This window comes from Halictus rubicundus, chromosome 14 (genome assembly GCF_050948215.1).
Source record: "Halictus rubicundus isolate RS-2024b chromosome 14, iyHalRubi1_principal, whole genome shotgun sequence".
NCBI classification, from domain to species: Eukaryota; Metazoa; Arthropoda; class Insecta; order Hymenoptera; family Halictidae; genus Halictus; species Halictus rubicundus.
The window spans coordinates 3,655,220-3,679,249 of NC_135162.1; the positions used below are offsets into that span (position 1 = coordinate 3,655,220).

General features: G+C 32.0%; 1 protein-coding gene across 4 annotated transcripts in view; it reads left to right on the plus strand.

Annotated features, from left to right (window-relative positions):
- The window catches only part of LOC143360924 (uncharacterized), a 333,702-nt gene that overhangs the window by 168,308 nt on the left and 141,364 nt on the right, over nucleotides 1–24,030 (plus strand). For all 4 annotated transcript variants that reach the window (XR_013083372.1, XM_076800123.1, XM_076800125.1 and 1 more), the window contains exon 5: nucleotides 1,985–2,126. Coding sequence is in view for 3 of the 4 variants with exons in the window: in XM_076800123.1 (XP_076656238.1) it covers nucleotides 1,985–2,126 (142 nt within the window). In the remaining variant the exon portion in view is untranslated. The remainder of the gene's footprint in view (nucleotides 1–1,984; nucleotides 2,127–24,030) is intronic.

Consider the following 24,030-nt stretch of genomic DNA (forward strand, 5'->3'; position numbering starts at 1 on the left):
ACTACTTTGATATTCCTTAATACATAGCTTAATTAAATTCCCTTTCTGCTTGAGCTAATTTTGTATGCTAAAACGACAAGCTTATAATAAGCAAAACTGTCGTATTTTATTATAAAAAGTATAAACAAAAACTTGAGTTGCTTGAGGCTTACTCGTCTGTTGACGGAAAAGTTAATATTTTTCATACGTTACAACTAGCTTTAAAGGAATACAAATCTCATAGATTAGTTTCGATATTAGTTTCGATACTATACTTCATAAGTGTAAATCTCATAAATTAGTTTTGATACTTTATTCCATACATTAATGTCAAGAACCATGACTGATCTTTCAATCGATCAATTTTTGCTGAAAGTTCGCACGCGATGTACTGGCAAGGGTCATCACTCAAATGCAACACGCTCATTTTTATGAAAATGTACGATGTGGTTTGTTGAAAAATATTTGTAAGGTTTAAAAAAAAAAGAGGGAATTTAACACAAGCGGGACTCGGGTCCGTGACCTTGACATTAATATCTAATCAGCTCCCGACATCAGCCATGAAGACCTCCGATTATTTCTAATCTCCATACGTTATGTTGGTCTGAGGGATCCTGATCCCACATATTTGACACGTATTCTTTTTTATCTGCAATGATCCATATCTAAGGGGTGACAATAGCCCTCACAGTCGTGGGTAGACAACCTACTTTCTGAGATATCTCGGGAACTAGAGGGTGTAGTACAATAAAGTCTGCTTTTGGATTTTTTATTTTCGAGGAATTCAGTGGTATTAGAAAATTTCTGAAAAAGGTGTTTGTCTAAATAGTATTCAAGAAGTTTTGTTGCAATTTTTCTCATTAATTGTTTATCCATTTTTATAAAAACCTATGTGTGCAATCTATGGACCAGGATAGGGGATATGCATCTTTGAAACTTTTTGGTTTCCGTCGTTTGACAATTTGTATTTCCTTAAAAAAAAATTAAAATAATTCTATACGTGTGCTTGTTTGATGTTGGAACACAGTGTGACAAGGGAACATACCCAAGTGATACACGCCGTACTTAATGAAACTTTGAGAAAAGGTTGTTCTCAGAAAAATATTGAAGGGGTGAAAACAGCCCTCAAAGTCCGGGGTCAGAACCATATTTGGTAGAATATCTCGGAAACTATTAGAGCTAGGGTGGTTCAAGCGTATTTTTTTATAAGCAATACATATGCGAAAACAGGTTTTCAGTATCACTATTTGTATAAATAATATCTTGAAAAATAGCATTTTTCTTAATTATTCCAATCAAATGTTAATGTATTTTTTAAAACGCAAAATTTAAAAATCTGTATTGTATTAATCTGTTTTGTATTTTTTGTATTTTGTATTAGGACATTCAAGCACACATACACATACATTCTTCTCGCATTCAAATATTCAAGAAAATTGATTGACATTTAATTGAAAAAATGAAAAAAAAGTGCTATTTTGCAATCTATTCTATTCTATTCTATCTATTCTATTGTTTGATATTGGAAATCTCTTTTCACATTGAACCACATTGGACATTGAACCACCCCTCTAGATGTATTTTCACATAATGTAGAAGGTGAGAAACTGAAGACCCATTTTTCAAAAACTTCCAAACATTTTTCTCGGATATGAAACTGCCATAGATTTGAAGACTCAAATCTTCTCTTTAAAATGACTTCTCAAAAATTGATGTATCTTTTTCACTGTTTTATGGAACAACAAGTTCGGTCGTGTGGAAATACTTCGAGTAAAATATACTCTATTTTTCAATGCAAATAAAGAACTTTTATTTATCAGAAAGAACGGCAGAAACGTATTTAAGTACCTAATAAATTCATCGAAGATTCCATTTTTTTTTCTTGAGTCAGACATAAGAACTAAACAATTGTTCACAGACTTGCGAACAGGAGTGTATGTGCTTGAGTTTATAAATATGTAAATGTTTGATTTGCTCAGAAACGTGTTTGCTTTTGGTTTTTCAGGTTCGGTGACAGGTATTCCCGGCGTTCCCGAAAACATAACTGTGATGTTCCTGAATCCGACGTCTGTCCGCGTTTCCTGGAGTACAAGTCAAGTTGAACAAGTCGAGAAGTACGATGTCACATACAAGCCAACCGACGCCAGGTGCGTTGCCCTGATTTCAATACTTTCTATCACATTCTCTCTCTATATATATTACATATAAATATATACATATATATGTGACGAATCTGTTGAAAATCACGTGTATATTCATTGCCTAGATCAATATATCAGGGTACCAGAAGTAAATCCGCAACATATAAAAATTATTTCTTTACTTCTCAGAAATTGAGATTTAAGAAATATGTGACAATAGTTATCACTATAGAAATTACTTTTGCGATTTGGGAAATTTTTCAAAACAACATTCACGATAACAATATCATGTAACTGTACCAGTGTCGCCAGATGATGAGAGGAAGCACGAATCAAGGGGAAAAAGTTACCCTCTCTCTGCCAGTACCGGATTAGTCACGTGACATTCTGACACATGCGCGATAGAGGCGAAACGCGTCACGTGACCAGGCCGCGGCTGTAGCGTGGGGAGTAGCGCGGTAGAAGGGGAAGTTAGAGTGGGGGACATGTCCTGATCTGGCGACACCGAAGCGTACTGCAAGTTATTTTCCAATCCATCTTATTAACAACCTGTCCTCGTCATATAATGCAATGACTCTCGTAGTAGCTGCCATAATTTTCCAAATCTTCAAAATCCAACCACCAAACCCGAACATTTACTATAAACACGAGTTTACTTTACAATTATTATTATTGTTCTCTGGCACAAAGGAACATATTAAGATTTTAATCATGAACCGTAGAAACATAAAAGATACAATCCTAATTTGTAGCATTTCATTCGATAGTGGCATTTTTGTAACTTTTAGTTTGAAGAATGTGATTTTCTGTTTACACTAATATACTGATCTTATGAAACACTGCTTTCAAACAATATTCGTTGCAGATGTTTCATCACAAAACTACATGTTTCATCACAAAATAACGATAGGTGAGTAATTTAACGTGATGTTACCACGATGTTCCATATTTTCTTTTCTTTTTTTTTTTTTTTTTTGAACACAGAGTGCAAGTGCTAGTTTGAAATTGATAATGAAATTCATTACTTTAATGCCGTAATGATAAATGTAGTCTAATATTACGCAACATTGCTAATGAACTCCATCATCGAGTAACTATTGGTTGAATGCACGATTTTGAATGCAACAGAGGAACGAAAATATACGTAATTAAAAAACGGCATATTGCTATTAGCGTCAGAGAAGAACATACGAACGAATCAAAATTCTATACAACTTACATTTAACGACATTATTTTTCATGCAAACGTTACATTTAAAACATCAAATATGTGTAGAAGCTGGGCCGTGCTTTATATCACAAAATTAAAAAGAAGGCGTAGAAGGACATTTCTTTTACATGAAACCACATCTTCCAAAAAATAGAATTTGAAATTTCGTCGAATAGTACAATTTATACAATATCAATATTGTTCATTATATTTGTGTATATATGTATGTTCGTTTTTGTCAATTTTGGCGTTAACACGGACGTTATTCATTGTTTTCCAATTTGCTGAAAATTTATATCATGCACAATATTCTCCGTGCGAGTCTACTAATTCTGATTCAACGAAAATATAAAGAATATTAACACTAACTACCGCATTAGTCTTTATCTTGATGGGTTTTGTTGTTTGTCAGTACATAAAAATTAATTTTTGAATATCAATTAAGTTTAGGTAGAACCTACAAGGTGCATTATGCTTTGAAAAGCAATAATTCTAATGAATCTAAAAAATTTTTCAATATCGCGTTTCCTTTCCAAAATCTGCAGGATTATATAAACTAAAAGTAAAAAATTTCTGGTTTGCCAAGGTGAAGTTTAACCTCGCCTGGGATTCGCGAAGCGGTTGTAAAGAGATCGATGAAAATTATGGCGGGAGATTATAGACTATTAATACTGTGCTATTTTATTATGAGTCATAGATTCTTTATCTAGATACATTCGGAGACACGTACATTCGATGAATTTTCATATTAAATCTCTTAAAAATGTAATTTTAAACAAAAACTTTCTATTTTTAATTTATTGTTATCATTAAATATGTTTTTTCACTGCATTATGTTATCAGTTACGGTCCACCATACATTACACTTTTTATATAATAAGATGACCATATCAATCCTACCGAAGTTTTACAAACATTTATATTACATTGTTTATCTTAACCAGTTATTTCATTACGTTACACGCAAATTTTTTCGCATTATTAATTCGAAGTTTAGTTTATAATACACATTTGTCCCATCAAAATATATTGCAAATATATGTAGGTATATTTATATTTCATAACACTTCAGGAAGGGAAGCAGATACGTATATACGGTGTTTTATTTATAATAAAGTCTTAATTGTAAGAAGAGATGGTAAAGGAAAGTTTATTATAAGTGAAACACCTTGTATATCTTGCAATGAAATCAATTATTGAATTTTATTTAATTTTTATGCATCTTAAATAAAGATTATCGAATTTTATGAATTTTATAGAGAATAATTTTTCGCACGCACTGTTAATTATTCAGAAGAAATGAATATATTTGGTTTTACGCAAATAGTTCCGACACTGCATTCGAATTTGGTAGAAACAATACACCTGTATTTAAATACACATGCACACCGAAATAGAGATTTTTGGTGTTCGGTAAAATGTAAATTAAATCTCAATCAATCCCAAATTTAATTACCTTTGTACCATGAGCTTCATTTTTAATGTATTTATGACATGCGTATAACAAATATTTTTACTTCGAAATGTTATGGAGAATGAACAAGAAGTTCAGCAGTTATTTAAATAAATTATATTTCTGGTTCTCAGTAAATGAAGAATATATTTTTTACGTTTTTTATTCACAGCTTAGAATTTGGTGTAGACAAATGCTTGGTAAAAGGTTGTTAAATGTAATGAAAAAATTATAAGCCTCACATAATTTCTAATAACATTTTTTTTGTAGTCATGTACGTGCAAGTGATCTTACAAACTTTGAGTTTGGTATGAATGAATTGCTATGAATGAGTTTGAGCAGAGTGTAGAGTGAGTGTGAAGTGTGACAGTTGGCAGCGCTGGGGATATATAGGTTAGGATCGCCGCGTGTGAGAGATATTGTGTCTGGCAAGTGAATGTATAGCGTATCGAGTGTTGCATTTATATATCATTTACATTATTGTTATTAAACTAGTTATAAACAGAATTGTGTGTTTCATAATTATTGAACACATCTCCAACAATGTCTTCATAGTATGCATGATACGAAAGTATGATCCGGTGCTTCTCTCAATATTGTTTTGTTTGCGTCAAAAGAAAAGTGCCAGGTTTGGGTTCAGCCCACTGAGCATAGAAATGCACTGACTGAAATGTTCAAAATTTTATTCAGTTCATCAAATACAGAGTCTGAAGGAGACTTGAAAAAGTAGGTAGTAACCAGATGATAGTGCAACACATAATTCACGTTAAAAGCTAAAAGTTAAAAGCTCTGATATGTTAAAATATAATATACATTGTCCAGTCTGAAATTGACCCCCTTTTTTTGTTTTTTCTTGAATTGATGGTTTACTTGTTTATTATTATAAATCTATTACAATTGCCTTTGAAAAGAAAATAGAATGTATAGCGTTTTTATTAGAAAATTTTGCAAATGACGATTTTTTTCAAACTATAACACTAAGTACTCCACATCTCTTTCTATACTAAAATTTCTTTTATTCTTGATTGCCTGTTAACCACACCCGTGTTAATAGAATAATTTTTAATAGTTTATAGAATAATTGAATCTTCAATTGCTGACTCTTTTTTATTAAAATATATATCGCAAAAGTATTCACACATTTTATCAGAAATTATACCGTTTGTTTATTCGTTATATTTTGTTACTGCATACTGCAATTGTCAAATATGTTCAACAAATACAATGTCTATTGATTTCAAAGGTGCCGTGATGTAAATGGTTGTTGTGTCGAACCTTTTCAGCAATAAATAAAAGCAAACTTCTTAGTATGTCAGTAATGGTGTTTTGCAATTATTTAAATTGAAATATTTCGTAAACGATTAATTTTGCGACAGAAGTAGATTAATACTTTTTTACAACTAATGTCGAGCTGCATCCATTGATGTATTAAAAAATACTTAATTCCATTTAAAAAAACGAAGTTAACCTTCATATGACCTTTATGCGTCCACTCATGAAAAACCTAATAACACCAAAAGTCAACTTGTCGAAGTGTACCACCTCTCCGATTTCAATGAGCTTGAGATATGTTGTTGAGGTCATCATTCTGAACAACATTTCCCTTTAAAGTTTTTGGAAATATAATCAAGATGTCAAAATCGAATGAGACACCCTGTACATCTATCTTCCATAGTTTCCTTTAGACTCTTGTATAAAACCTACGTTTATTGCCAACACAGTTGCCTGACCTAAGCAAAGAAATATCGGGAATCAACACTATTTACACAACACTAATCATAAGCAAATTAGAAAGGAACATTCTGATTTCTTTGTTAGTGTCAGTGTCACTTTTTAAAGAAGACATGATATTAACCAATATTTTCATTTCTACTGCGGCACAGGGAACACAATGACAGGTACATAGCACTTTTTACAGTTCTTTAAAAATTGTGCGTCCTTGCAAACATCTACATGTTGTTTTGAGATAGTGGCAAATGAATGACAGTAGTGATATTAAAATGCGTTTGTTTAATATGAATCCCACGTACGATAGTGTAGCGAAACACGATCGATCTTGTTTAGTATAATCATTTACGTTTCAAGATTTATACAGAATTAATAATCATTCACGCCAGTAGACTGTTTATTAAGCACCTATAGATTGATTTGAAATATTTATAGAGCTTCAACAATTTCCGCTAATTTAATGCCTTTCAATAAATGCTTGAATTAATTGTATAAACGAGTTGCATTGCCATATACAAGGTGAGGTATGCAAATGGAACGATTGGTATCTCAAGCTTGATTAAAGCCAGAAGAAAGTTGTTTACAAAAATAAGTTGAATTATATAAGAGGAAACGATGCAATAATAAGATTTTATTTTTTTCATAAGTACCACAATACACCTGCAAGCAAGCATGGTTACATTTTTTTCAATAAAACTACATCTTCTTTCGCTGATCAATTGTTTTTTCAATATTCTCTGTATGCCATTTAAAGGGCTTAACTTCACCTTGGCATCCCAGAAATTTATAACTCTTATTTTATATAATGCTGCAGATTTTGACGAGAAAATTCCAAAAATCCCAGTTTTAATGCTGGAAATTCACTGATTCAAAAGTTATGCGTGTTTAAAGTTGAACGATTTTAAGCGTTTTTGACAGATAAAGGCTGGCCTGACTACGCTTGCAAATCTACCTTATCGACATCACCGCGTGCTTGTGGTGCCACCTAGCGGCTCCGCTGATTAGACTACGCGCGAACGCTGAGTACATAACAACACGGCGCATAACTTTTGAACCAGTAAATTCCTAACAATAAAACTTGGATTTTTGACATTTTCTCGTCAAAATCTGCAGGATTATATAAACTAAAAGTTAAAAATTTCTGGGTTGCCAAGATGAAGTTTAACCAAATATTCGAATTCGAGTGTTCTAAAGAATCCCGGAACGTCAAATATAAAAAAATGAAGTAGTAGAAAATTTGACTTTATATCACTCATGTTTTTCTCCTCACAATTTTCTTCTTTCTACAACCAAATTTGAGATATAGATAACTCGTGTCAGTTGCATGATTCACTGTTTTCCAATCTTATGAAATAGATGGTAATTAATATTCTATTGTATGTTAAATCTAGTTTTTATAGTTTCAGCAAATAAAGTTGTATGCGTCAAATAAGAACTCCATAAAAATAATATCATAGTTTGATGTATAAAATATATGAAAAATGCTGTTCGTATAAAAAAAAACCTCTTTTATTTCTCATTGTTAGCTTAGAAAACACAAAAATCTGGAATTTTTTAACTTTTTCATAAGAATGTAATTAAATGAAATAAATATGTAAATGAAACGTAACACATTTAGTGTTGTGACAGTTAATGAAGATTTACACAGATCCAATAGGCTGGGTTATTATGTCGACACATGTTTCTTTGACATTTCAACACTCACGTTTATACCAATAGATAATAGACTAATCCATGAGATAAAAATTTTGCGGATCTTTAAAATTCCAATTACTGAAATCAATTTAAAATTTATATTTTGTACCGAAAATCTAGATTTATATGAGAAATGTATCAAATTTCAAACCTTGTATCTTTTTTTATGTGATCCAAAAAGACTCAATACTTAAACTTTACACGAGTATTACGTAGAGTTTTTATTTTGTCGATTTAAAAACGGTACACAACATTTAAAATGTTAATTGAAAATATTGAGATGTGAAAGTTACGTTCTTTAAAAACAGTACACATGAGAGCAAGTTTTAAAAGCATTGAGAGCATGATTCGTATCCGATTTCAGGCATTGCTATAAATGCATCAAATCTGCAGTGTAGTAATAATTTGCGATATTCCTGATAGAGTTAGGTATATCTCTTTAGTAACTTCTACATTTCTTGTTATAGTAAGTGACACCTAAAGACAAATTTACAAAAACAATATAACAAATTTTTTTTATTTGATGCTTTACCTTCAGAATTGTTTCAAATTGGTAGTATTAATGGCTAAAGTTCCGAAAATCGGTCAAATCCAATTGAGCTGAAATTTGGTAAATAGGTTCATTTTGCATTAAAAACATGTATCCTAAAAGAATTTTTGGCGACTCCAAACATTTTTTTTATCATACTAATATTATTTCCTACCTTATTGGACACTTACTACAGCGAATTCTGCTCTTTTTAATTGACGGAACACGTGTTTTAGGACGGAGATCCTCCCCCTGCACTCTCCCCCACCCCAAACCTAACCCAGACCTAACCAAAATTCGCCGGTAAGGTAGAAAATGATACTAATATGATAAAATATTTATTCCAGTCGTCAAAAATCCTCTTGGGAAACGTCTATTTAATGAAAAATGAGGCTATGTGCAAAATTTAAGCTTAATTCGATTCCCAGCTCATTATTATCTCATTTAGCTCAGCCCATCTTAATTTGTATATAGAAATATATACATGTATCTATACATAAGTCTATCGGTTTTGTGCTTCTACTATGTCGCCGGTTATTTTTGACAATATAATTTACAAAGTTTGTCATAAATATTGTAATTTATTGGTCCCAGAAGAGGCATGGGAGAAAATATTTAATAGCGCAATTTGCATGTCGAATTTCTTACGTTTTCCTTTAAGAGTGAATGAATTTTTCTGTATTTTAACCTATATATGTGCATACTACTTTCATATTTTATTGACTGTTATCTTGATAAAGAGATTGAAGAGATTAATTCGTTGTTAAGCAAGACTACCTTCAACTTTTATTATATATGTTTTTTTAGAAACTTATTAATAATTTACATTGTTTATTATTTTGCATAAATAAACTGTGCACAAATTTTAAGTTTGTTAGAGTGTAGTTTCGCTGTTGCTGTATGATGCTGTATGACATCGCAACAAATGAAAGAAGTAATTTAGTATATAAAATTACGTTTCTACATACTCCTAACAAATAACCACTGGATTGTTTTAAAAATTGTATAAAAACTTTTTTCGTAACAACCCAATGGATAAACGACAAATGAATTTCGTTTTTTCTTCGTTTCTTGTATTGTTACGATTTCTCTGTCCCTGGTTAGTACTTATTGTTAGTTACTACATTATTCCCCTTGCTTCTTTTCACTGATTCGGATTAAGTTAAGCCGAGAGTGAACGTGAAAACGGGCAACGAGTGACTATAGTGAGGGAATACAAGACATGTCGTCGCACGGGACTTGTCGTACATTTCCCAGAAGGTACTAGACAGCGTGCCGTATTTTGCGTGAGCGTCTCAGATAGTTACCTTCTGTGCAATCCTCTTTTTCACAGTTTTTCACAGAAAATAACAATTTTATTTACAACATTTCGATCATTGTCTTACAATAGTGTTGTTATCATTACTTTTAGTTACATGCAATCATTAACTAATGTACATACACTCATTCAGTTTTCACAAGGCTATAATAAGATTCAATTTAAAATAAATAAAACTATAGGATTGACAATTTGTCACATTATATTGTCTTACATTTTCTCACGATGAACGTGAATTCGTACAGTAGGGAAAACAATCTTTAATACTGCTCCATTTATAATTTCATGTTATAAGTAAAATTCTATGAGTAGACAAATAGAAAAAATCAATTAATAGGTCTTACCGAATGAGCATGGGCGATCAGTTTCAGCACCATTTTTAATTTATATGTTTATAGAATAGTATATTGTTATTTAAAACACTTTACTTTATTTTGTTATTTAAAAATATTTGAAACATTTTGAGATGTTCATTTCTACTTTATAGATTTTTTCCTTAAAAACTATGCGGAATGTTAGAATGTAAATATAAATCTAAAATTAAGTAGTTTTATTTCGTCTATTTTTGCAAGACTGTTGTAGCTCATAAGGATAAAAAATCAGAACAAGTGCTATAGATATACCTTAACTACTATTCTTAAAAATTTCAGGGATGCAGAATTGGTAGAACATTATTGAAAGTAATAAATAAAGTCAATAGTAATCCTGTTTTGATATGGAGAAAATATATGCGTTACGCAAATTTTATTCAGTAATATCCATGATCGAAATTAGAGTTCAATTCTTTTATGAAGGAAATTAGCAACGGAAGTATTTCATTCTACGCTTCCAATTTACTTTTTCATATTGAGTTACGAAATCTTGTTTAGTATTACCAACCCGTTACGGAATACACAGAATTAACAAAACAAGTTCAAATATTTCAGTTTCCATGTAAATGTTATTGTTAAATTTCCGGTGAATCTTCTACAACTTTTTCGATGCAAGCTCTGAATACGGTCGACAATAAAGGAGTTAAAACCAGAAGTGTTAATGCTTTAAGGATGGAATTCGTTTACAGCAAATACAAACTTTTGACGAATTACAAAAATCTCCACGTTTTAATTTTAGCACCCAGACAAAGTATAACTACGTCGTAAGATGTCCTATTTATTTACTTATTTAAAAATAAAAATAATGAAGTTGAGGAAGTAATTAATTATTTTAAATTATTGTGTTTCATCTTTACTTGAAATAAAGTTTGCCTGTTGTAACTCACTAAATAAAGAAAAAAAATTAAAGAAATCTAATCGAATTAAATCTAATCTAATCTAATCTAATCTAATATAGTCTAGCCTTTCTAAACTAATCTAATATAATTTCTAATTATTAAAGAAATAACATTTTCGTAAAGGGTTACCTAGCGGAATTAGAACTAGGAATCGTAAATTAATGTGGTTGTTTAACACTGCTCAATTTAAGCATTATGTGGTTAAACAAGTGTGCGATTAACAGTTATAATCAATATCGAATAATATTTATTTATTTAAAAGTCATGTAATAAGTAAAATCGTGTTAATCGATGAAAAGAGGTACAATGGACAAATGACGACAAATAATTAAAAATGGGAAAAATGGACATTTAAACTATTTTAATAGTCCGCGGGATACTAAATACCTACACTGTGTAGCAAAATGATAGCACACATTAAGATTTATATGATATTAATTTATTTTCACATTGCAACTGAAAATTTTTTCTATACACTATTTCAGGATATGTTTAATAACATATATTTACCTCAAATTGGACTTTACCAACCTGTTTAGCTTTATTTGAGAAAAATGACGTTTTTGCCATAATCTTGCGGGACAAAAATTGCCCTCAGTTTGAAAAATCTGAGAAAACGATATGTTAACAACAATACCGAGATGCTAAAACTGTAACTATATGAACATAGTATCTCATAACTTCTATAAGAAATCGGCATTTCAAAATTTTGTTTATTTTTTAAAATTCGGTTTCGAAGCTAAACATTCTGAAAAAGTATGCCTGATTTTTTGTTGAAAATTGGCACAAAGTATTTTGTTTGGGTAAGCTATCGAATGGCCTATTGCAAGTTGAATTTGGTTTGGGAGCACTTGTCATCTCCTTATTCGGTTACGCTCTTTAACAATGATATTTTGTGTTTAATATTTCGTTGCGCCTTGTTTACATTTAATGATAGTAGTTCTTCTGTTATGTGAAGATTTATACATTTTTTAATACTTTTCTAACTCCTTATCAAATAAGTGGATAACATTTTCTCACAGGAATAAGTTTCTTCAAATGACCGTAGGATTTACCCCGTTCAAGAAAATATAATATGTTTATGACACCCTGTATTTTCTTATTAGTTATCACTACACTCCGGATAATTCTGTAAAATAAATTGTATTTTATATTTTTCACTAATAATTTTAATGTAGTGAAAATAACATATTAATACTTTTAAAGTCTTTTAACCTTTTCGCAGTTATAAATTGCACCTACTTATTTTTAAAATCCAGAGTCTAGTTATCACGGTACGTGTTAGATTTACCAATTTTAATAAAACAGTTGGTCCCGTTATTTTTATTTTTAGATATATCTCACTCGACTATTTTCCGTCGTGGACAATACAACACAAACTTTCTTAGAAAAACAATTCATGTCAGTTGTCGTTAAAGTAGCTATTCATAACTTCGTGAAAGTTCGTTGTACCTTCCATTTTTGCATTGTGTTGGAACACAATTTAAAAATTCTCCAATTTCTAGACCAGTGAAATTGTTATTATCTTGTCGTAATAAATACATCGTTTAAGTGTTTGTCGTTACGCCTCGCATACGCCTCGGAAATAAATTTAATATAATAAATTTATATTTATAACTGATGATATATAATTATTCTGCTGTTCCTCGTAGGTAAACAGTGTCTACAGTCTGAGTATCAACCATTTAGAGTTTTTTAATAACCTCACAAAAATGTTTGAAAGAAAAATTAAGCAGTAACAGTTTATGCAAACTGCAATAAAAATATTTAAAAAATATGTTTTTTGAATAAAATGTTAAACACCTTGATTTTGATAAATGGCAGTTATATATGTATTTTCAACTTGATAGGATTATAGACGAATTTAACGACCAAATACACTATTTTTAATTTCCTTGAATCCAGAAATTCCGGCTCAATGTTTAAAAATGTTAATATAGAAAATTATATAAAAAGTGGTAAGCAAATTCAAGAATAACAATAATATTGTTTTACAATTAAAAAAAAACAAATTTTTGGAAAAATTTTTGTAATGCAGTTTATTGTAAAGTCGGGGCTAATAAACTTTTGTTTCAAATATTTTTCGTAAAATTATTAGAATTCCCATAACAATGGCAGATGCTCTTATTGTATACATGTGGGGTGTTCAATTAGTAATCAATATTTTGAGAAATAATTTTGCTGACCAAAATCAGAAAAAATTATTAACAACGAAATTGTGGTAGAAGTAAAGCATGTGGGATGCGCAAGGCATACGTCGTACATGTAATTAAACCTGCCGCACAGTAATCGATTTCATGAATCTGAGTAAGGAGACAAAAGGAAACACAATCAATTACTTGTGATTTGTTTCATAAATCATATTTGGATGAACGTTAATATATCAACAATCGAATTTAATATATTCAGTCTATATTTTTCGTATGCATAATTATTGTTTTTAGATCAACACTAATTATAAGTACAAGTTATAATTGGCAAACACCTAACCATTCCTCAATTAGTTCTAGCAAATCCTTCACGACGTTCTTCAATACAGACTTTCTTTTTCGAAGAATCTGAACTTATATTTTTTGCATGCATTTAATAACGTGAAACTTAGACAGAAACCGAAGAAAAGCAGAGCGAGTAGTATATTAGTTCTACAACATTCATGTACGAAACCTGACCTGCACCTAAAAAGAAATATATAGTTTAAAAGGGAGAATAAAAATTTATAACGAACGAATCACGTGTCATCAGACAGCTTTATTATGTAACAAAAACTAATATTTAAGAATACTTTGTAAAAGTAGAAATGGTTTCCAAAAGTTCTCTCATCTGTTCTTGCTCTTTGACTGCATATATTAGTTTTAATGATAACATGGAAGATCTCGTTAAGACTCATGTTCCAGACTTGGCGTTTAACAGCTGAAACGGAGTCGAAAGTTGAAGCGGTAATGAAATGCACATTAGTCCTCTTTAATGTCATGACTTTAGATGAATTTAAACATACGACCCTAATGAAGATGATAATAGCGAAGACAATGTTAATTTAGAATCATTATATTATCTTCTCAAGTGCCTTCTTTCTCAGTGTTTTCCATTTTATGAATATTTTTAATAAAGCTTATAGAGGAATTTATTTCTATTATATCTTTTGTAAAAAAATCGTTTTACCAAAAACCCATAACTTTTGCACCAGTGAGTTCCTAACGTTAAAACTTGGAGTTTTCGCATTTTCTCGTCAATATCTACAGGATTATATAAAAAAAAAATTAAAAATTTCTGGGTTGCCAAGCTGAAGTTTAACTTTGATATTAACTACGTAAAGGAACTGTCGTATTGGAAATTACATATTCATAATATGCAGATAGAATGAATATGAGCTAGAGAACGACGCATTGATTTCGAAACCAGGAGTATCTTAATGACACCTCAGCTGAATACTGTATCGATTTTAGATTGACGGTAATTACACGGGGCGGTTGTTGCGTATAATGCAGGTTTGGTTTACACTGTACCAACGTTAGTATCTACTGCAGTTAAATGCTACTGTTAAATGTCGTCTAATTTTATCCAAACATTAGTTATTTACTTAAGCACAATATACGTGTTTCGATTTTAAACGGGTATAAGTTTATTGTGCGTTTGTAGTAAGATTATTTTTCTATACTATCTATCTCAAACTTCTTTCGCAACTATAATCAGCAAATTATTTGGCCTTAATGTATTATTTTACTATTATATAGTTCCCAAAGGAATTATTTTAAATATTAAGAAACACATTATTTATCATTCATACTGCGTTTGTATTTTGTTTCTTTATCTGCATAAACCTATGAACTTTAAGTCACGTGGCCTGCTGTTGACGCTTTATTGCAGTTTCGCGGTACGACCACCATATTACAGTGATTGCATCACATTGTGCTAATGAAGGACCGCAAATGCAGTTCGCGATATGCAGCATTGTAGGGACAATTCTCTGCTTTCGCTTAGATCAGATTATAATTAAACTGCAATTTACAATTTTTGTATACGAATGTTAAGAAAGTCGAATCAAATAAAATAGTATTTTCTTTTCTAGATCTGGAATAAATTAAAGTGGTTCTAAATTCTATCAAGTTTTATATTCTAGCATTGTTTGAACATTTTTAGAGGCCATAATTGTATAAAGATCCGCAGTCTAATTATTATAATACTGGTCTCAGTAAATTTGTATTCAGCGAATAAGTAATGTTATAAACTACTCCAACGCGGAGCTTGAAATAAACAGTTGTCTTCCATTTTTAAAGACATACTGTTCGAGCTTATCTGTTTTGTTTAACAAAATATCTATTCTAGATATTTTGCGGTAGAAGGTATTGTCTCCAAGTACCGGACGCATAATGTTGTTTGAACTATGTAAAATTATATAGGGTAAATCAATAAATATTACCGCTTGAAATAACTTATCATTTATTGACTTTATCAAAAAATGTTTGAAATGATTGTATCCAAAGGGACTCATTGGAAAACCACAGTTCGACTTTTCCAGGTCTTATACTTTCCGAGATATCAAAGTGACCTTGAGTTTTTCAAATGGCACCATGTATTTTTGTTTGTTACTACGTTGTAGTTCTTAAAGAGACGAATTCAACGACCTATAACAAAGTACGTTCAATTGACCTTGAACCTCGAAACGAAGCGAAAGCAAATGTTTTCACAATATACATCATGCTTGTTTTAAATATTTTTAGCACTTTAAATCAAACAAAGAATATACTGTTGCACATAGAAATTTCGACATCAAGGAATCATTGATAAACTTTCGTAGTTCTTCATTCACAAAGACAGTAAAAATTCATCTGTATTGTATAGCTAAGTACACACCGTCAAAAAATAATTAGTAAAAAATGTATTCAGAATTTGTATTCAGTTGTATACTTTCCGATACATAATCGAGATTATTCTTCCCTTATGAGACAGCAGTTGGAATAATTAATAACATATATAACTGCTATAGCGGCGGTCTGGTTGGTCCGTGTTTTCCGTTAATAAACAAAGCTGAAGCGGAAATTTTCGCTAAGGAAACAGTTACTACAAATGACCTCAAAAACAAACCACCGCTTCTCAAGTTTTTCCGACATTTTTGAACCCCCTGTAGAACAAGTATAGAAAAATATATTTTGTTAGACTAGACACATTTTACAATTTTTAAACGAAACATGAATATTTCCATGTGACAGGTCAATGTAAATATACGGTATGACAAAAGTAAACAATTGTTATTAATAACCAACCAAACATAGCCAACCTCACAAGTGATGGATTCGTAAATTGTCTATAAAAATATCATAAATAATTCTGCTAACAATAAAGTGGAGGTGTAAAAATTACTCATGACATTTACAAAAGTATTTCAAAAATCCAGTTCAAAAGTCCAATCCTTGTTTTGCTTGTATTTGGTACACCACTGTGTGCGTGCGTCGCTATTTGCATTTGTATATAATGTATACAGATTTGTTGTATCATACATCAGCTGTTATTTGTGAACACGTTATACAATGTGACTATTTAATTGATAAACACGTTTTGTATTCATTTTGTTGATACGTCCTGTTGATGAGTCCTGTCGTTTATGTTTTAATTTTGTCTTGCAAAGTAATTTTTGTTGTGTATGTATTTTATATCACCTTAAAGTTCAACTTTCTCTCTTCCAAACGTAAATGGAATTTTTTTATTTATTTGAAAGTTTCCTTTTTCTCAGGTTAAGAATTACGCATTATCAGATTTTTAAAAAACGAACACTTCCGGCATATTCTTTTGTTTAACTTCAATCGATGAGTGATGTAGTTAAAATTCGTTATTCGTTATAAAAACAAGTTCTTGAAAATAAAGGTTATAGCATATATTTTGTTCAGCGATATTAAAAAACTTCTCAGTTGCTATAGCCCTTACTGAATACTATTAAATGAATAGCACTACAATAATCTTAAATCATTGTTACTGTTAATATAATATCCTGAATATATTATTTACGTTTTCTGTTTACGTAAATAATTCACTGTTCTATAGAATATCCGCATCCGAAAACCTCTTCTTCCCACGCTCAGAATCCGCTACATTTTCATAAAAGTTGCATAGTAACATAGCACCTAGAACATGCACATTGCATAGGTGTCCCCAAAATCATGGTTCAAGCGGTGGTGATTCTACATGCAGAAACAAGCCGAGAAGAAAGAATAATATTTTCTTGTTTGACGCCTCGTTTTTGAGAAAACCAACTTTGAAGATTCAGCGAATACACATGCTATTAGATGGGAATCAGCTGGCGCGTCCAATCATGACGTACCGATTCTACTTACTGCGAATACAATAAAGTCTCCGTAACTGTCGCAATGGTATCTACCGTAACTGCCAAAATTTTATCCCCGTCATTAGGGGGATCCCCCTTCGAACCAGTCAAGCGGTAAACGAGCTCGACGACCGAGCGAGGGGTCGGGTATCGGTAAGACTCAAAATATTGCAAGCAAAGCAAAAGATTGCGACTTTTATAATTTTCGATTTTTTTTCTTATGAAACTTTTACAATCGTGTTCGTCTCGTTTTTCTAATTAAAATGACACCAAACACGATTTAACCCTTTGCACTCGAAGCTATTTTAACTCTAAAACGAAACATTTCTTCCGACCTAGAATATTTCCCTTGTATATATCTTTTTTTCATGCTACACATACGAAAATGGTGCAATTTATTCGTACAGTTCTGAAATGTTTAGTAATTTATTAAATACAAACAGATGTAATAATGTAAAAAGTATTTTGAATAATGATACAGGAATTTTTAGTGGCGCCTTACAGTCGCCATTCGAGTGCTAAGGGTTAATCGCGATTATAATTACTCGTGTAACAAGCGATTAAAGTTTCAGGCAAAGAGGTCGGCGAATAGAAAAGGAAGAGAGGCAGAGAGTCGAAGCGCCGAAGCTCACAATCAGTCCTTCTTTCTTTTCCAATTGTTGTCCTTCTCTACGCTCGGCACACTACAAAGAATGTAGAACCTCTACTAGAACTGCCATTCAACAGATTCGACGATACGACAGTTACGGAGATATTAATGTACCAGGGCATGCGAACCCCAGTCACCGAACCTCAAACAAAAAAAGTGATGTACCACGATTTTAGAAACACTCCGTATATTTTCTTAAATAAAATACGCAGGTTCAAACAGAATTTCTTTAAAAACGAAACGAAACTGTTTATTTCAATGTCTGAACCAAATTGAAAAATTTATGATGCGTTTGGAATAAGAAGAGTACGACATTAAAACGACATAAAACGAATGTGACATATAACAAATGTTTATTTTCGAAATAAATGTACGCTTAAAACATGAACGTCGGAAACTATGCGTCAACTGAATATCTATCAACTGCGACCTCCGCAGGGTGTTAAGGGGGTAGTAAATAGTATCCACCCTTGTAAGCCTAATAAAATGGAGTAAATCTAACTTTTCCTGTCGCATATAAAGATACTGTAAAAGAAAAAGATTTTTTTAGCGAACATTAAGCAACATTTCAGCTTTATTTTCATATTTTTTATATTCCATAAAATTACAAATTGGTGGAGTTGTATATTATTATCTAACTCCATGTCCAGCAAAACCTTAGTTGCTTGCACTGGTAAAACTGACTCGAATATAAAGAATAAAAAATAGTTGTATTAAATTAAACAAAAAAAAATTATCTTCAATGTAGCTTACGATTTTTTTTATATCTTAAGTTGCTGAAGTTTTATAAATATTTAATGATGATTTTTTTCTGCGAAAAAGATATTTTTGCTTTTAACAGTCGCTACTTTCTCATTGTTCAAATTTATTAAAAAATCGTACGCTACATTGAAGATAATGTATTTTTATTCAAGTTAATACAACAATTCTTTATTTTTTATATTTCAATCACTTTTACCAGCGCAAGCTACTAAGGTTTTTCTGGACATAGAGTTAGATAATGTTTTCCAACTCCGCCATTTTATAATTTTATTTAATAGAAAACATATGAAAATAAAGCTGAGATGTTACTTAATGTTCCCTAAACAAATCTTTTCCTTTTACAGTATCTTTATATGCGAAACAAATGTTAGATTTACTTTATTTTATTAGGCTTACAGGGGTGCATACCCCCTTAAGGGAGCTCGTGGAAATGAACGGGGATGAAAGCTTTGATCTACAACCGATGATTCTGTCTCTGGAATGTCAGGGTAGAAAATCCGTGTCTATGATAGCCATCTTGCTAAAGTGACGCGGAGGTGAGAGAGTGTCAAGTTAGAGCCTTTATCTGAGGTTTTAACGCAGCGCCGCACAGTGGGCAATTTGGACAAAATCGGATTCAAAATCCGCGAGCGATGAAATTTTTTTAAAATTAAAGCTGAAACTATGTAGAATATGGGAAAAAATAGAAAGATTATTACCATCCAATCATTTCAACGAAAAAATGACTCCATTAGTTTTTGTCACAAAAATCTATTTTTTACAAAATCCTGAGGTCGTAGACAAATTTTGAAACCAGATTTGAAATCAGCGTGAAAAAATCTATGGGAAATGATGTATGGCATGTTAAAAAAAATTTTTCCCGCGCGTGGTATTGGGAAAACTAAAATTTTCTTGAATTTGTGCGCATTTAACAAATTTTCTCGAGGTTAAAAAACGTTCGTACCACAATCTCTCTATTTTTCCCATATTCTACAAAGTTGCAGCTTTCATTTAAAAAAGATTTCATCGCTCTACCTCATTCCTATCGAAAGTTCCTTGATTTTGAATCCGATTTTGTCCAAATTGCCCACTGTGCGCCGCGAAGGTAGAAAAGGTAGAAAAAAGACGATGAAACGATCAGAATTTTTTGATCCAAGGTGGAAGATCCTAATAGACCGTAAATTATAGAGGCACGACATCCTGAACAAAATATAGTATACATACACTATAGCAGGCGTGGGTTTTAACTGGCCCGATCCGAGGCTTTTCTCGAAGGCTACGTCCCCTTGTTCCGGCCGCGCATCTCAATCCTTGACACGGTCCATTTTGTCGAGCCACCTCAGGCCCGTACCATATGAACTGCACTTGGGGCATTAGGGCGACTCTTGTATCAATAGATTTCCACATCACCCATGGGCTACTATTGTCAATGCGTTTTTTGTCAGTGGTATCTCCTATAAGCCTATGCCACTGCATCGCATGATAATTTTCAGTCTTTTTAATTTCAAGTCTTCTTCCTCGCCAAGCAGGTTTAAACATGCGCGAAAATCTAGGTTTCCTAAATGCCAAATTTATTTCCATGAAATTATCATACAATACAGTGAAATAGGCCTGCAGGGAATACCACTGACAAAAATGAACGCATTGTCAATAGTACGGGTGCCACCTTAATGCGCCACACACAGTCAGGGCCCGCTCTAGCGGTTACGACGCCCCGGGCAAAAAAACAAATTGCCGCCCCTTTTTAAGCACTAAGCACCGCGCTGAACAAAATGACCTTTTTTTTTTAGCAAAATTGTCTGGCAAGGGTAGTCTGAAATTTTCTATTAATTGAATATTTAAAACATCAATATTTTTCTCACACTTACAGCCAAAGCCAAATGGCGCCCCTGAATTTTGGCGTCCCGGGCAAATGCCCTGGTTGCCCCCCCCCTAGAGCGGGCCCTGACACAGTTTATTTGGTACGAACCTCAGGTGGCTCGAGAATTAGGACTGTCATAGGGTGCGAGACGCGCGGCTACAAAGGGGCGTAGCCATCGAAAAAGTCTCAGATCGGGCTAGTTAAATCCCATGTCTGAACTATAGATTTGTTTCGCTCTAGACGATAATCGTTTATGCTGGCTTGAAGAGTACAGATGAGTTTCTGATGATAAAGGCAAAGCTTGTGCATGACATTCGGTACATTTTTGACATGACTTGGCTAGTTTCACGGTAATTGCACACATGTGTAATTATTGGCTCATTGTAAGTATGCTTAGTATATTAGTTTTGGTACAGCTGAGTAAGAAGAAACAATGATGCAGATTTATGGCATGTTTTGTTCAGGACGACCTGTTGAACGCTTAGGTCAGTCTGTTGAACATCTCATTGAACATTTCGTATACTGCCGAGTTTGTCAACAACATAAGTATAAGGCATATGCTGTGTGAAGAAAGCAACGTTTCCTTTGCGAAAATAAATAGCGCAAGGGTACCAATTACTGAGCCTATATTAATTACACTTATTTTAAAGCATAATGGATATTAAAAAAGAGATATTTAATGATTTTCATTAAAATCGGTTAATGTTATATATCTCTTTTTTAATATTCATTATTCTTCAAAAATAAGTATAATTAATATAGGCACAGTCATTGCCACCCCGCAGTAATTGGGTCCCTTATCCCATAGTATGTCGAAAATCTTGATATGAAAAGAAATGCATATTGTTGATGTAACATCTGTGTGCCAGAAATGTAAAATGCAATTTTTTCATACGAGGTCACCCTTCTGTTATTCTCTGTTTTTGCTCTTATTGGCCGACTATACTATCAATTCCTTTACCATTCACTATACAGTCACTCACAATAATATTCGGCCACTTTTAAAAAGAGGATAACATTTTTAATATTGAACCATACGACTAGGATTCTTTTGAGAAGTTAGAACAATTAATTTACTACATGACACGAACAAAATATTTGGAAAAATTGCAATTGGTCAGAATCACAAAGACAATACTAAAAGTTGTTATAATGTGTAATTGACACAGATTAATAAAAAGTATTTTTTAAATTTTCAATATAGGACCACATAAAAAAGTTGTAAACAACAACTTTTAGTGTTTTCTCTGTAATGCCGACCAATTGCAATTTCTTCAAGATTTTTTTTCACGTCATGCAGTAAACTAATTGTTGTAACTTCTAAAAATAATCGAAATCGTATGAGATTGAATTTATTTGGATTTTGTGCGGTTCGTATTATAATACATTCACTCCTAAATATTATATATTTATTTAATCATTTTCCACGAAAGCACTTTTACAATTTCAGTAATTGTAAAATAAAAAATCTGGATCGGTGATTTTGACCGGCGGTGGTAGGTTTAGTGTTAAAAGTGGCGGAAGATTACAGTGAGTCACTGCACGAAATTTATTGTATCCAATGGGGCTCATCGGAAAACCACAGTTCGACTTTTCCAGGCCCTATGCTTTCCGAGATATCAAGGTGACCTTGAGTTTTTTAAATGGCACCGTGTATTTTTGTTTGTTACTACATTGTAGTCGACAACGAGCTATAACAAAGTACGTTCAATTGACCTTGATCCTCGAAACGTAGCGAAAGCACATGTTTTCACAATATACATCATGTTTGTTTCAAATACTTTTAGTGTTTTAAATCAAACGAAAAATATACTGTTGCAAATAGAAATTTCTACATCAAGAAGTCATTGATAAACTTTCCTAGTTCTTCATTTACAAAGTAAGTAAAGTTCATCTTTATTGTATAGCTATGTTAAGTACACAGCGTCAAATAATAATTAATAAAAAATGCAATTTTGATTACGATAGTGGTTGATTTGAGTTGATGTGGAATTTGTATTCAGTTGTATACTTTCCGATACATGATCGAGATTATTGTTTCCTTATGAGACAACAGTTGGAATAATTAATAACATAAAATACAATAACATAAAACTTACGCTGCAGTTCTGATTTTTGCGAAAGTTAAACAGGATGTCCCAAAAATGTCGGAAAACCTTGGAAGGGGTGGCTCTTGAAGTCATTTGAAGTAACTTTTGCCTTAGCGAAAATTTCCGCCTCAGCTTTCATCAGGAGTTATTAATGAAAAACGCGAACCAATCAGAGCGCAGCTACAGCGGACGGATGTTCAGCAGGACCTGTCGCCAAGTCGGAATACGATCACTATACCGGCGATCTGATTGGTCCGTATTTTCCGTTAATAACTCTTTAACAAGGCCGAAGTGGAAATTTTCGATAAGGAAAAAGTTACTTCAAATGACCTCAGAAACCACCGCTTTTCAAGGTTTTCCGATAATTTTGGAACACCCTGTAGAACAAGTATAGAAAAATATATTTTGTTAGACTAGACACATTTTACAATTTTTAAACAAAACATGAATATTTCCATATGACAGGTCAATGTAAATATACGGTATGAAAAGAGTAAACAATCGTTATTACTATAAAATAGCCAACTTCACAAGTGATGGATTCGTAAATTGGCTAAAAATGTATCAAAAATAATTCTGCTAACAACAAGCTGGAGGCATAAAAATTACTCATAACATTTGCAAAATTATTTAAAAAATCCAGTTGTTCAAAATAAGTAGCAAGTGCACATCCTTTTCTTGTTTTGCTTGCATTTAGTACACCACTGTGTGCGTGTGTCGCTATTTGCATTTGTATATAATGTATACAGATTTGTTGTATCATACATCAGCTGTTATTTGTGAACATGTTATACAATGTGACTATTTAATTGATAAACACATTTTGTATTCATTTTGTTGATACGCAAGCCCTGTCGTTTATCACTGCACGAAATTATTGGTAAAAATAAATAACATCGTAATTCAATAAGTTGACTATTTGACAAATTGCATATTATCAGAAAGATAGTTACTGGATAAATTGTTTCCCCCATATCCCTTAAAAATATGACCTCGTGTGAGAAAATTGTACTGTACATTTTTATATTATATTGGCGTAAAGAATAATTT